Here is a 15,885-nt window from a genome sequence, read left to right as displayed (position 1 = left end):
TAGTTTCCTAACTATTCTTCCTGCTTCCTATTCCTTTACAATTTATTCTCAACATTAGCCCTAATATACACACACACACACACGTGTGTGTGTGTGTATCCCTTTAATCTGCGTAAAACTCTCCAATGGCTTTGTTAGCATAAAATTTGCTCATTACCTTGGTCTATAAAGCCCTATAATCTGAACTCTACCTACTTCTCTGACTTCATTTACTACCATTCTCATCCCCTTAATGCTCCTTTCTAGCCTCAGTGGCTGTCTTTTTTTCCTCAGGCACATCACCCTAATATTCCTGCCTTACTATCTATCATTACCTATGCTGGAAGGCCTCTTTTCCCAGATCTATGTCCATCAGTAAGGTCACCTTAGTTAGGATCTATAAGGAAGTCCCTTTTGAGGCGGGCTCCCCTGCCTTTCACTTGCTCCATCACCTGTCCCCCCACCATGGCATTTATTACTACATGAAATAATATGTATTTACTCGTTTATTATCTATTCTCTAACTTGACTGTAAGCACATAAGAGAAAGAACTTGGTTTGTCTTGTTTATAAACTGTATCCACAACATCTGAAACAATACCTACAACAAAGCGGGCCCTCAAATATTTACAGAATAAATATTTTTAAAACACTGAAGTGCGAAAGTGGGAAAAATAGCAGAAGGCCTGGATTAGAGCCAGATTTCTCTCTCTGAAGTATGTGCAAAAAAAGAATGTAAGCCTTTTGAGATAAACTTTAATAATGAAGGAAAACAAAGGAATATTTTTAACTACCTTAATTTTTTACAAATTCAGTTGCTTAAAATAACCCTTGAAAAATAAAGTATAACATTGATGACTAAATTTTAGAGATTCTGCAATAGTCCTATACCAAAGAAAAATTTTATTGAAGTGTAGGTTACTCGTTATTTAAAAATACATGGGAAAAGACAAATATACAAAGGCATTATCATACAACTGATTTCTAAAGTCAGTACTTTTGAAATATAAAACATTGATCATTATCCCCAAAAGTCAGTTTATCGAAACAAACTGATTTTTAAGTTGATGCTATAATGCTTTTCATTCAATTTTGTTTACAAATGTTACTAGGTTTTTCAGTTTCATCATGTATCAGAACTTTGTTTTTTGGGAATATTTACTTTTCAAAGTTGTATATAGTTATTTCTTGCAATTAATTTCAGCAACTATAGGAAGCTCCTCTAAGTTACAAGAATTCAGTATGGCTGCTACTTTAGAAATAGTTACCATATTGGGTTATCTACATGAAGACTCATGTATTGAAAGTCCAAATATTATTGGGAAAGTATGGGGATTGAGGGCGAAAGGACTAAGAAAATATAATATTATCTTTTACTGCAGACCTACTAAAAAAGACTCCATTATTTATTTTGGCACTATTGCTAGAGAAGCAGTTGCTGCCAAACCACAAGTTGGCTATATAATTGTCCATTTTATATTTCCTTTTCTAAAGAACGACTGACTTAAATAATTAGATTGCTCAATCAAATAAGCATAGACTTTTAAATTATCATATACTTTAACTGTGTGAAATAAATTATTTTCTTAATTGGTTTAGCAGCCTTGTGTCTGCAAAGGCAGCAAAACCCACTTTGTTTCAAAATTAGAAGGCTTACTCAGAGGCTATTTGTAAGATGCCTATCTTCTATCACCAATCAGTCATGAACATGGACCTTCATGAACTCAGTAACTTAATAAATGTAAAAATGATCTCATCCATCAACACACAATGTTGAGCCAGCAAAATGAAAAAAAAAAAAAAGCACACTCATAAGGTAGGAATTGGCTTGTATAAACAAGAAAGTATATATCCTCTTATACAGCACAAGAGGAGTATGTATGGTAACAAAAACAATCTACAGTAAACTTGTAAAGAGATGATTTTGGTTTACATGTTAAGTCAGCTTAAACTGACCATGACTGAATGATTGGAAAGTTTTTTCTCTTAACATAATGCCCATTCATTATAAACTAAGCTAGTCTTAGTTTCTTATAAATCTCTCATTTCCTTGATTTATCTAGTACACCCTCACTTTATAGCCATTTAACTTATAAGCTGGGCCTGCCCAGCATACCTATAAAGCCTCTCTTCAGAAATGTACCAGATGCATTAAACACAGGCATCCTCTAGTAAAACTCTGCACTTCAAAACAGTATACGAGGAACCAGCAATAGGCTCTCCAATATAAATACTTCTCATTTCATACTATCATAGAAACAGTGCAGTTTACTAACCACTCCTTCCTTACAGGAAACTCAGTAGCTGTAAAAATTTTTTCTTCAGTTTTAAAACTTTTCAATACTTGTTAATTCCAAAAATCCGAACACCATGTAGCTGTGGCATTTTGGGAATGAGCACACTCAGGAGAGAAGCTGTGTTTAGGATGAAGTGAGTTGGATCATACTTCGTATAGAAACTTGCCAGAAAATATCTGTAGAAATAAAAGTTAAGAATATATATAAGATCTAAAAATAAAGTTACTTATAATATTTTAAAATTTTAAAGGTAGAAAAAAGGCCATTGAAACATAGATACCTAGAGGCAGAACTACGTTTTTTTATAATCCTCATACAAGGATATTTTTTCCATTGCTTTTCAGAGTGGGGGGAAGGGAGGGGGAAGAGGGAGAAACACTGATGTGAGAGACACATCGATTGGTTGGCTCCTGCATTAGCCCCAACAGGGCCAAAGACTGAGCATGCAACCCAGGTATGTGCCCTTTACTGAATCGAACCCTAGACCCTTCAGACTAAAGACCCATACTCTCTAACCACTAAGCCAAACCAGCTACGGCAAGGCAGAACCATTTTTAAGCACTAAAACAAGGGGAAATTTTTTAATTTGGGGACCTAAATTAATTTTATTTAGAATTTAAATATTTTAATGGAGGCATATATGCACATTTTGTACTTCTACAATTATGTTAAATGCATTTAATAGAATATGTTTGCTACTTAGTATCCTTTACAGCAGGCTTTCAAGCTAGGGTTCATATGCTCCCTGAAATTTCAGGTGTAGTTTTGTATTTATGTGTGTGTGTTTCTGAAGAGAAGATCCAGATCCAAAGTATACATCATATTCTCTAAGGGTTTTGTGACCCACCAAAAGATTAAGAACCACTGTTGTACAGTTGCGAAAAATGAGGTTAGGGCATTAGTACAATTAGTATCTTTGAAAGAAAAATTCTTGATTGCCCTTTTGATGTTCTCATTTCCATAAGGTAGATGAACAGGTCTATAACCAGTTTAACAGGAAACTTGAAAGACACTGTTGTAAAATTCCAGTTGTTTTGCTATAACTGAACACACATACATATTCAAAGACACCCAACATCTGAAAATTTGTTTCAACAAGACTAACCCAACTGTAAGGCCATAAACCATTGAGTCAGAATGTCTAGTTTTACCCAAGGGGTATATCAGAGTACAGATACATCATCTGGCCCCTAAGAAGAGTATCCTAATATAGACAGGATTTAAAGAATAAAATATCATAACTAAGAAGTTAGTTTGCATATGAGTATATTGTTTAATTCATATTTTTAGAGACATAGGAAAGTATTCTTATAGCTTTTCTGCTAAGTACTGTCAGTAGTTTCTCATAAGGGGAGATAAGTGTTTAGATATGGTTTAAAAGGCAAAAACTAAAAATATCAGACTAACTATATCAGAGAGCTTTACACACCATTTTCAGAACCATCTAAATTGAGAAATTCTATCATCTTGAACTTACTTTACTAACTATATAGTGAGAAAATTCTTTGAAAATAATCCATATTCTTTAATCTTTACTTTAAACCCCTTCTTCCTGCTTTCATATACTTGAACACTGCTTTTTTACTCCACTCAATGAACAAAATAGGATACCACTTGCATTTAGTAAACTTATTTGATTTCCCATCAGCATTATAAGTTAAATCTATAATCTGTTATGTTGGAAATAATGAATCTTCTTAGAATGGCTTCTCATCGTACCGTAGCATACGTCCCCTTTATATCTTTTAATGAAAACTAATTGTGTGTGTAGACAATATAAAAATTACTTGACTTATTAAAAAGAACTAGACAAACTTCCAAGGAGATGCAAAACCAGGTGGGAATCAGTGTAACAGTGTTTATTTGCCAAAGGATATACTGGAAAGAGACCTGTACTAGAAATTAGAAGTTTTTGGTTTCATCTGGGTTTTTGACTCCAACTACCTACAAGATCTGGAGCAAGGTAATGCACCTAAGACTGTTTCTTTATCTAAAAATCTGGGATAATGCTGCACATCCCAACTACTTGGCAAATAATGAGTCAAACAAAAAAACATGAAAGCACTCTGAAAAGTATCAATGCTATATAGCTGGTTTTAATGCTGCTTCTTCAGTTATGTAAGGAATTTAATTACAGAATACTTGAAATCATTTTTAGAAATATGGACTAAAGGCTTAAATGTTAGTAGATTCAAAACCAGAAAAATCCTAGAAGAAAACACTGGTGGTAAAAATCTCGGACATTACTCATAGCAATATTTTTCCTGATATATTGCCCCGGGCAAGGGAAAATAAAGAAAAAAGAAACAATTGGGACTAGAGCAAACTAAAGTTTTTGCACAGCAAAAGAAACCATCAACAAAATGAAAAGAAAACCCACTAAATGAGAAACATATTCGCCAATGATACATCTGATGGGGGGGGGAGGGAGGCATAATATCCAAAATTTACAAAGAATTTATAGAACTCAATACCAAGAAAACAAACAATCTGATTTAAAAAATGGGCAAAGAACCTGAATAGACACTTCTCCAGAGGACATACAGATGGCCAATAGACATATGAAAAGATGCTCAATGTCACTAACCATCAGAGAAATGCAAATTAAAATCACAATGAGATATCACCTCACACCTGTCAGAATCGCGATCATCAATAAATCAACAAATCACAGTTGCTGACGAGGATGTGGAGAAAAGGGAACCCACATGCACTGTTGGTGGGAATGCAGACGATGAAGCCACCGTGGAAAACACTATGGAGTTTCCGCAATATATTAAAAATAGAACTACCTTATAACCCAGCGATTCCACTTTTGAGAATATATCCGAAGAAACCCAAAACACTAATTTGAAAGAACATATGCACCCCTATGTTTACTGAAGCATTATTTACAATAGTCAAGATGTGAAAGCAGCCCAAGTGTCCATCAGTAGATGAGTGGATAAAAAAACCTGTGGTACATTTACACAATGGAATACTCGGCCATAAAAAAAGGGGGAAATCTTACTCTTTGCAATAGCATGGATAGGCCTAGAGAGTATTATGCCAAGTGAAATAAGCCAGTTAGAAAAAAACAAGTACCATATGATTTCACTCATATGTGGAATCTAATGAACAAAATTAACTAACAAAATAGAAACAGACTCATAGATAGAGAACAGATTGACAGCTATAAGGGGAAGGGGGTTGCAGGCTGGGTAAAAAGGTGAAGAGAGTAAGCAAAACAAACCCAAAAAACAAAAACAAAACCTCATAGACACAGATGACAGCATGGTGATTACCAGAGGGAAGGGAAGGGGGGTGGGGGGAGATAGAAGAGGGTATAGTGGGGATAAATGGTGATGGAAGGAGACTTGACTGGGTAGTGAACACACTATACAATATACAGATGATGTATTATAGAATTGTATACCTGAAGCCTATATAATTTTATTAACCAATGACACCCCAATAAATTCAATTAAAAAAAAAAAAAAAGAAATACAGATGTTGTACACAGGTACATCTCAATTGGCCTTTTTTCTGATAGTCTTACTGAAAATTCATCAGATAGTAGGCTTTATACATGTATTATAATGCAATCAACACTTTAGAGATGTGGAAACAGGCTTTCAAGAAAATGGCCAAGTCACATAGGTAGAAAGCAGCAGTACAGTTAAATACATATTTAAGGCTGTTTGAATAACCATTATTCTTGTTACTGCATTTATCTTTGTTAGATTATACAAATCATTTTTCTTTTGACAACTGTTTTGTTTAAAATAACTTTAAAATTTCCTCTAAGTGCTATAAGAATACAAGAAAGAAACCCAGCATTTTATGATGTTTATTCTCTTCATTTGAAAATGCCTTCCTTTACTTGAACATCTATCCAAAACCTAACCTCCCTTAAGTCCCAGTTTAAGAAATATTTTATAATGCCTCCAAGAAGTCTTTCCAGCTACTCCACACTCCACTTATTCCACTGTGGATATATTATGTATAAGCTACGTGGTACAGAGTATTTGATTAAGATATATGTGAAACATGTATTACATGTAAGCAACTATAATGTGTGGAATTCAAAGCAATTTATGCACTTACAAATTCTTTGAATAAAATAAAACATTTATAATAACAAAGAAATAATATAAAGCGGCATAAATAAGAGTAGGTAACTACTATGGGAGTTCAAAGCAGAGCCTTATCATTGAAGGTTGGGTGCTCAGGAAAAGACCTCACTGAGGCAACAGAATTTAAATCTTGAAAGAAAGACATAAATTAGGAAAGGAGGGGGCAATTTCAGGTAAAGTGATTTGAACAAAGGCATAGAAATAGGACTACACATGCAGTATTTAAGAAAAGCTGCTAAGAAGAGCTTGACAAGGTGGGAGTTGGGTGTATATGAACATAGAAAAAAAAAGGTAGGAACCATTTTGTGGAGGTCCCTGAGTGTCAGGTAATAGAAAATTAAATACTAGATACAAGGTTAAATGCTTACAAATAAATGTTATATCCTTTATTTCTTATGGTAGGTGCCACAGGCTAGAATTTTATTTATGAGCAAACCAAACTGGCTGAGTGATTGAGGATTCAATCCAGGTCTGTCCTATAAATAAAAGCCTAACCTCTCTTTTCTCTAAACCAGTGATTTTCAACTGGTGTGCTATAAGAATCTGTAAAACATGCAACACCTGACTATTTAGTCAGGGGCACTGACCTCTTTTCCCTTAATTATCAAATAAAAAAATGACAACAGCCAGCAAAAAAGCTGCCCAGTGTGAATGAATCAAAATTGTACCTTTTTTCTTTGTCAGACTGGCAAAAAATACAATATTTTTTGGTGTGCCGCAAAATTTTAGTAATCATGTTTGCCATGAGATGAAAAAGGTTGAAAATCACTGCTCAAAACCATACTTTCTCTCCCAAGGAGTCTGAACATCCAAATGGAGCAGGTGGTGAATAAAATTTGTCTGAAATTATCCAAATCCTTGTTTAGAGAGATCAAGCTGATAGTGGAATATAAATAACAGTGGAATATAAATAAATAGTTTTCTCATAGGCAACTTATGAACGTGAACTAGAATATATTTGACCTGTATATCCTAGAATGTCTAGGTGTACTGAAGAGCATGTAATGTTGTCTCCATGTTACTAAAGTAAAAACTGGTTTATTACCAGCTTATTAAAGATTTTGCCTGTATTTTATCCTCTATCTGAGGTAGCTATTTACTGAAAAGAGATTTTTAACAAAATATTATTTCTAATTCAAATTCAATCTAATAAAACAATAGCTGCCTCCCATCCAATCCTCCTCATACCTAAAAATTTCCACCACTTACAGAATTATTGGAGAAATTGTGAAAAACTTCCGTGAAGATGTAAATTGTACTCCATAGTCCAGTTGTTCCCAATGAGTTAGGAGCCTTGCTTTACCCTGGTCAGGAGTTTCAAAAGGTGTCCCTTTTACAGCATGCAAAAATACATACATCCCCTGGAAAACAAACAAGGGAGTATATAATCAACATCAAATACAAAACTCGTATTTGTCAGTTAAGCATTAGGATAGTTCCAGACTATTTGTGACAAAGTCTATGATTTATTTTACAGCTCAAGTTTTAAGCTTTCATATTATTGTGAAAGCTGTGGCCAGTTTCCTCATAGTACAATAAAACTTCCAGAGGCATATAGATATTATTTGGTAAAAACCAGTGAAAATTCAACCAATAGCAACCTTCATTCATCTTGTATTAAATTGAAAATAAACAAAAAGTAACATCAGGGTCACATCATTATGTTTAGATTTTTCTAACACTTTTCCTACTAGGAAATAGGGTTACCTTTTCCCCAATGTGTAGGAAAAGTTTAGTGTCATATTAGTAAATCTGATAATACTTATAGAATATAAAAAATACAAGTTAGTAAATAATAATAATAAAATAAAATCTCTGTATTGGGAAAAATGGCTTTGAAAATATTTAATTAGGATTGTCTTTGTCTCAATAGTTCTCTTCCAAAGCAACAAAGATGTAACAGGCATAATATTTAATTCAATTTGCTTTTAAAGTTACAACTGTACCTCAACAGTGTCTGTTTTGAAGTTAGTTTTTAAAAATTAAAAAAAAAAAAATTACTAAAAGCCAATCTGTTCAGTGATATGTTTAAACATCTAAGTTTGTGGTTAATTAGGGAAAAAACAATGTATACTAGATTTGTTTTCCTTGAGATTATGATACTATTTAGATTGATAGGTAATGCTTTATTGCAGGATAAATGTCTGAGAAACTGTTAACAATAAAACCTAAATATTATCATGAAACAGTTTTCCCACTAGAACTCATGATGTGATGCCATTTTTTCTACTTCTACTTTTAACAAATATATGGGGGGAAAACAAAAATTAGTGATTTGAAATTTTACATTATTAGTAGAGGTTGGGAGCCCTTATTTTCAAAGCTTAGTCTATCTACTTCTTTATTCCATTAGGCAACTCAAAAGTTGTTTAGCTGCAATAGCAGCTAAGCTATACATTAACAGACTCATGTTCACTTGGATTTAACTCAATATACATTTAATAAGTGGTTTAAATGTATGGGACACAGGACATGCATGCATATACGGAATTGAAGAAGACAAGCGGCCTTAAAAATGTCAATCTTCTAAGATAAGGATGAGGAACCTTTTTTCTGATGAGAGCCATTTGGATATTTGTAACATCATTTGAGAGCCACACAAAATTATCAGCTTAAAAATTAGCTATGAAATAAGTGCCTATATTTTTTGAATTTTGAGACCAGCCTGCAGTTGCCTTGGCAGGGTCAGACCAAATGATTTCGTGGGCAGTATATGGCCTGAGGGCCGGACGTTCCCCACCTGCTCTAAGAGATGGTAAGGGGGAAAAAGATGCGTAAACTACTAGAATGTAGGGCAGCAATTGTACAATCATGGTACTCAGAAAATGCAGAGGAGGAAAAGGTTACTTGCTGCTGAGGCAAAAGCCTTGATGCTACCTTGTGAAGTATCTCATTCTTGAACGTCCAGCTCAAATGACAACTCTTTAGTGAAGCCCTCCTCACTAGTAATAACTTCCTATCTACATGGTTGAATTTTATTAATACTTTTATTATAGCACAATACATATACTGTGATGGAGCTGTTTACATAATGTTTGCTTTCCCATTAGCCTGAATACCTCAGGAACAAGGGCCTGCATACAGCAAGTATTAAATATTAAGTCAAGGGATGTTTGTTCTGTAAGCATAAGGAAAAACATTTTCACATGGAAACTATGTGAACTATTTTAAAGGAAACTATGAAACAGAAATTTTAAGCTTTCAAAGTCCCAGGAATATGTGGCCCAAAAAAGTTGAGTCTACTCTAGATCATGTAATGTGTTAGAATTATCAAAGAAACAACAATCCTGGTTCTAGAATATATGTAATATAGTATTTAGAATATATGTAATATTCAGTTTATTTTATATATCCTTTTTAATGAAAAGGAATAAAATTTTATCTGGCCATATATCTTCTACTCCATTATTTTTAATAGTTTTTCTATGAAATTTCAGTGATGATGATTTATACCCACATCAAAAGAATTAGGAAAAAATGTAACTCATTGTCAGCCCTTCACAAATATTTACTGACACAAAATGCGAAGAATTCTCATTCACCTTAAAAGCTAGGCAAAAAATTTGGCAAAGTGTTAATACCTCTAAGGTGATCTGTAGCACTGAAGAAAAACAATCACTACAGGTTTCCACTGTGATTTCAGAAACGCAAAGACTATTTTTTCTAATCAGGGATACCAATTAGGTCTCCTTTTCTATATTTAAAAGCATTCAGCGTGTATTTCACACTTTTAATTGGTTTAATGTAGGCTATCTTCAAAAGAAACTTAAATTTGGAGTCATATAATTGCTACAGCTATATCTGGTTAGTTAGGTTTTTAGTGTGGTGAACTGGTAAGTCAGCAGTTTGCTTCTCTATATGTTGTCAACTTCCCATCCTTTTCCATTGCCACGTACTGTGCTTCAATCTCAGTCAACCAGACTGAAAACATGAGGGGGTGAGATGACTTCTAAAGTATATTTAATACAAATGTCATTGGAGAAGGAAAAATTACATAATATAGATTAACTTATTCAGCAAACATTCAAATAGGTATTTGGAGATAGCCCGGTCGATGTAGCTCAGCAGTTGAGCATCAGTCTAAGATTCAGGAGACAGCAGTTCGATTCCCAGTCAGGGCACATAGAAGGGTTACGGGATTATCCACCGTAGGGACTGTGCAGGAGGCAGCCAATCAATGACTCTCTCATCATTGATGTTTCTCTCTCTCCCCCCTTCCTCTCTCTCCCTCCCTCCAAATTCAATAAAGACTTTAAAAAAAAAAAAAGATAAATTGCTAATTATAAAACTATCATAAATACAAGAAAGCAGCATGAAAGTTTTGTAGCTTCCTAGAGGAGGTGATACTTGAGTAGAGTTTTCCTGAACAAGTAGAAATCAGTCAGGCAGAGCAGGAAGAAGGTAGGGGTATTAAAATAGAAGAGCTTAAGTCAAAGCAAAAAAGTGAGACCAAGACGATTTGCATTATCGTTAGTACATAGCTTGTGTTTGGAGATGGGCTGAGATAAAATTGAGTTCCCTTCCTTTCCTCCACAGTTATCAACTGGTTTTGTATCTCACACAAGAAACTGAGCATTTTACTATGAGTGTAACAGGGAACAATGAAGGATTTAAATAGTGTGACTTGAGCAGACATGCATTTTTAAACTATCGCTCTACCAAGCAGGAATGGAAGAGAGCTCAGGAGTATCAAGGAAACCACTTATCTACTGCAGTAATTTTCAGCCTTTTTCATCTCATGGCACACAAACTAATTACTAAAATTCTGCAGCACACCAAAAAATATACTTTTTGCCAATCTGACAAAAAAAATAAGTATAATTTTGATTCATTCACACTGGACAGCTATTGTTGTGTTAGCTGTTGTCATTTACTTGACAATGTAAGGGAAAAGGTCAGTGCCCTCGACTTAATAGTCAGGTATTGCATGTTTTAAAAATTCTTGCAACTCACTGGTTGAAACTGCTGATCTTTTGGAGTAAATGACAAAAAAATAAGTGCATGAATTACAGCAATGCCAGCGGGGATTAAGTTGAGACAGTAAACAGAATAGACAGGTATTTGACTAAATGAATAAGGAATATATAGGAAAAGGAGTTATCTGCTAGTTTGCGTGGACGGCCCTGATTTACAACTATTCTTTTGGAGTAGCTATTAGTATAGCTCTTTTTACACTCAATACAATCTCAGTTTGAATGATACATTATATTAATCACTTTTCCTCTGACATTCAGCTATCTGGCTTGGCTTACTGGAAAGACGATGGTGCCTTTAGATTAGGAACAAAGTCAGAGGAATTGATTGTGGGTGGTAAGGAATAGATGAGGAATGGGTTCAATCTGAACTTGTTTAAGGTGCAAGGTGATCTAGCAATATTAATTTGGGCATCATTCTTCTACGGGTAGAAACTGAAAATATGGAAAGATGAAGTAACTTGGAATATATAGCATAAGAAGAGATGAAGAAAAGAACCTTGGAAAGAGAGGGCAGGAAGTGCAAGAGGAAACAGAAAACATCAGAAATATATATAGGAAAAAGCAGTATCATGAAAGCCAAAGGAAAATAATTCCAATAAAAAGGATCGGATTAACAAGAAATATTTCAGAGAAGTTACTATTTAAAAACAGTTTTACCCTACCAAAGTCTATCACTGAAAACGGACTAAAAGGACATTGCCATATATCTACCACATCACCCTTGTCCTCTCCAGTCAACTTTAAATACTCTCCAGAAGAAATTAAAAAAATATTAATTAAAAAAAATCTATTTCTACATTTTTGTCTTAATTCTAAGTTCTTAACTTTTTGAACATGTTTAAACAAACATAGTTAATTTGAATTCAATTAAAAGTCTCAATTAACTGGATTTCTCTTCTTTCACTCTACTTTAACAAACTGTTAAAAAAATAAACCCAACAGTGACTTTTCTTTAACAGGCAATTTCTAAGGTTGCATAATATGGTCAGCAGAGTTGATCAAATCTCTGATACTTTGCAGAGCTGTCATATAATACAGAAAAGTGATAAGTCAACATGAAGAAGCTAAGGCACCATAAGATCCTGAATCATATAAAATATAATTAAGCTCAAAATTTCTATACAGAAGTAGGAAAGCATATAATTTAGAAAGACTTAACAAGGACTGAAACCAAAGATGTTCATTAGAGTCCAAAAAACAAAATTACTTCTTCTGAAGTATTCTGGTTAATCAATATAATGTAGTAGCCTGAACTATAGTGTATTTGAAACTTTTGCTAAAATGACCTATTTTCTAGATTCTAGAAAACCAATAGAAGGAAAAAAAGTCTTACTTAGAAAAAGGGCCCAATGTTTAAATATAAAGTTTGATAAAATATATAATCCCATTTCAGACTTAAATTCTTCAAAATTGTCATAAATACTAAAAATTACTCAATTTTACACTTTAAATAAGTGAATGTAAAATGTGAATTATAGCTCATAAAATTGTTTAAAAAACCTAAGTCATGTGTTTTTCTTTATAAGAAACTTTAAGCTTTTTAAAAAATTGTGTTTAAATACACTTACCATAAAATGTACCATATTAACCATATTTTAAGTGCACAGTTGAGTGATATACATTCACACTGTTACGCAACCATCACCACCATCCATCTCCAGAACTCTTTGCATCTTGTAAAACTGAAACTGTACCCATTAAACAGTAACTCCCCATCCATTCTCCCCTAGTCCCTGATGATTAAAACTTAAGATTTCAAGTGTTTAGTATAAGTGAAATTCTTACCAAATTATGTATAACATTTGTTAAGGTCCAAGCAACAGGAACACTGAAGAAGGGAATACTGAGTAAGACTATGTGAAGCAAGCCAACTCCCAATGCATATGTCAGCCACATACCCCGGCTATTCATTACCCGGGTATTTGGATTCACCTCACTGTGGGCAACTCCAACATTCATGTTTGCTCTGTAGGAAAGCAACGAAATGAATCAACACCGACATAACTGGAAACCTAACTACTCCTAATTCTGCATGATAAAATAAGTGTTAACTAGGGTTATTTTTTCCTAGTTGTTCTGAAATAGAACACACCCTCCAAAATATGCTACTTGCAGAGATGCTGATAAAGGCAGTGAAGAATTCTTAATATCTGACTTTCTGGTAAGACAAACAAGCCTTGTTTTTATGGTTCTCATTGAAAAAATAAAGTTTAAATCCCTTTCCTAAAACTTGTCTTCTGGCATGACGGTTTTACTAAATGAAATAATGGGCAGGAAAACTCAAACTGAAAGAGAAAATCTACATTTTCTTATATCATGAGAGAAAAGTGAAAACTCAGGAGCTAAATTTATCAATGGAATAAATATAATGAAAGCAAAGCTGACCCAGCCAGTCTGTTGTAAGTAGCCAGACTCGTATCTAATGTAAAAAAGAGTGGTCAGAGTTCAAATCACTCCTTTTGAATACTGAACCTGGAAGGAACACAAGGTAGTGGAAAATTTACATGGCCAAGGGATAAGGTTTGTTTCTCAATCTCGTGACACAATTAGGTCAAAACAACATTCTTTCTTCTGAATATTTTAACTCTAGTCAACTCAGCTTTTTTCCTTCTTTTTTAGGTTTTTTCTTTTTCCTTTTGAGTTCAAGCTGAACGCCAAAGGAAGAACTGATAATAGTTCCAAGTTATTTTAATGATGATGATTGCTTGGGTCTAAGAATCCCTTAAACAAAATAAAACTGTTCTGAAGAATGCCTATCATCCCGGTAAAAACCGACCAGTGAGATTGGAGGGGAAAAACAGAGTCAGATTCTATTTCGAAAAGCTCTGATTTAAAAATATATAAACCCTTTCTATTACAGAGTTTGCACTGAGTGAGGAATTTCTCATAACCCCATCCAACAAGTGTTTCCAGAGTACAATGTCCCCTCCCCCCCTAAAATCTATGGAAGAACCCAAGGCATCAAGGCTTGCAGCGAGGACAATTGGTTACACTAAAACGAAGCGAAAGTCTCAAATTTACATGTGCAAATATTGTTTCTAATCTAAACACCCACCACGTATCATACATTATTTTAATACGTTGTTATACTCAAAACACACCACCACTCAAGATCACTTTCCCACTTCCCATATGGGGAAAAAATGCTCGAAAGACACTTAAAATTGACATCTGAGCTGGAAGGCAAAGGTGGTGTGATACTGACCCTACCCTCAGTTCAGTAAACCTTCCCGGGGAGTCCGCCGAGACCCCGGCAGACAAAGCCTCTCTGCTCAGACCCCGAGGGCGCCGTAAGGGCGGAGGGGAGGGGTCCCTGGCCGGCCAGCCCCACCCGCTGCCTCCCCCGACGCCGGAGCCCGGGGAGTGGAAGCTGAGCAGAAGCCGCCGCTGCTACCCCCGCAGCTCCTCCCCGCCCGCCCCTCCTCCTCGGCGCCGCACGTCCGTCAGGGCCGAGGCACGAGACAAACATTCGGGGTGCAAGCCCCCGGGGCCACCTGGCCCGCACCGCGCGGAAGCGGCCAGAACCCATTCTTCTCCCTGAGGCCGACTGCGGCCCGCCAGCAGCCCCTTACCACCGCAAGCAGCAGCACGCCGCGGCGGCCGTTCGTGCCCACTCACCCACCGCCACAGTCGGGGCGGCCGGCTCAGCCCAGGACCAGCTCCGCGGCGACTCTCGCTTCTCTCGGTTGAACGCCAGTGGTCAGCCCCAAAGCAGCGCAACTGAGCTTGCGGAAGCGTTCCGAGCCGAACGCGCTGCCAGCGGATTGGCTGCGTGCAGTGCCAATCCCACGCTCCTCAGGCGGGGCGGGACTAAGTGCTCCGCCGCTGCGCGCGCGCCGAGGGCTGCTCAGGCGTCCGCGAGGCCGGCCCTGGGCTGCGGGCGGGACGCTACCTGGTCGGCTAGTGGATGGTAATTGCCCACGTCGCGCGAGCAAGAAGGTAGTGTCGTGTGGCTAATGGCATTCATGCTTCTGTTCTCGTAGGCTCGGGGCCCCCTAGTCCTCGTCGGTGTGCGGGCGCCGCTGGCCTCTGTGGAGCCCCTCCCCCCACTAGGGGGCGGGAAGCGGAGGGCGCGGGGCCGGCGGGCGCGCCCACGTGGAGCGCGGCCTTGAGCCCGTCTAGGCTCTGCTGCTTCGTCGTCAGCGTTGCTGTTTCTTGACCAAATCGTGTTTAGAGCTTTGTTACAGCCGGTTCCCCAGGACCTTCTGGGTGCTGTTTGCCAGGCATCAACTCCCACCCCTGACAGCCATAACTCAGCTCGTCTTGTGAGTGTGGTGTGTGATAATACTGTATGTTGTGGCATCAGAACAAGCAGTGCGAGCAAACTTTTCAGTTAACAGTTCTTACTGGTGGCATTCTGGGTGTCTCCACATGCTCACGTCAGGCATCTGTATGACATGCTGAGGAAATGTGGATACCAAAAATTGATTTTATTTGAGAACCGAGAGGAAAAAAATCAAGAGTATCTGGAGTCATTTGAAATTGAATTACATTATTTGGCAGTATGCAAAGTTTGAT

At 36.5% G+C, this 15,885-nt stretch overlaps 2 protein-coding genes across 8 annotated transcripts in view; one reads left to right on the top strand and one right to left on the bottom strand.

Annotated features, from left to right (window-relative positions):
* Positions 1-472: 472 nt before the first annotated feature.
* ORMDL1 (ORMDL sphingolipid biosynthesis regulator 1) lies at positions 473-15,202 on the bottom strand. Of its 3 annotated transcripts, none has more exons than XM_081142418.1 (4): positions 14,990-15,202; positions 13,153-13,333; positions 7,601-7,752; positions 473-2,452 (listed from the first exon to the last, which is right to left on the bottom strand). In XM_081142418.1, exons 2-4 carry the CDS (start codon positions 13,324-13,326, stop codon positions 2,317-2,319), a joined length of 462 nt encoding a protein of 153 aa, XP_080998544.1. In that variant the 5' UTR covers positions 13,327-13,333; positions 14,990-15,202; the 3' UTR covers positions 473-2,316. The 3 variants fall into 3 exon arrangements, with proteins under 3 accessions (XP_080998544.1, XP_080998542.1, XP_080998543.1); XM_081142416.1 differs by having other exon boundaries at positions 14,940-15,083; XM_081142417.1 differs by having other exon boundaries at positions 14,986-15,083.
* The window catches only part of PMS1 (PMS1 homolog 1, mismatch repair system component), a 64,171-nt gene continuing 63,454 nt past the window's right edge, over positions 15,169-15,885 (top strand). For 3 of the 5 annotated variants that reach the window (XM_081142410.1, XM_081142413.1, XM_081142414.1), the window contains exon 1: positions 15,195-15,306. The gene's annotated coding sequence lies outside the window, so the exon portion shown is untranslated. Of the gene's footprint in view, positions 15,307-15,885 lie in introns of all 5 variants that reach the window. The other 2 variants (XM_081142411.1, XM_081142412.1) reach the window with 2 other exon arrangements.

This window comes from Miniopterus schreibersii (assembly GCF_964146895.1).
Source record: "Miniopterus schreibersii genome assembly, chromosome: 7".
NCBI lineage: Eukaryota > Metazoa > Chordata > Mammalia > Chiroptera > Miniopteridae > Miniopterus > Miniopterus schreibersii.
The sequence above is the reverse complement of the archived record's forward strand: the minus strand, read 5'-3'. Positions and strand labels throughout refer to the sequence as shown.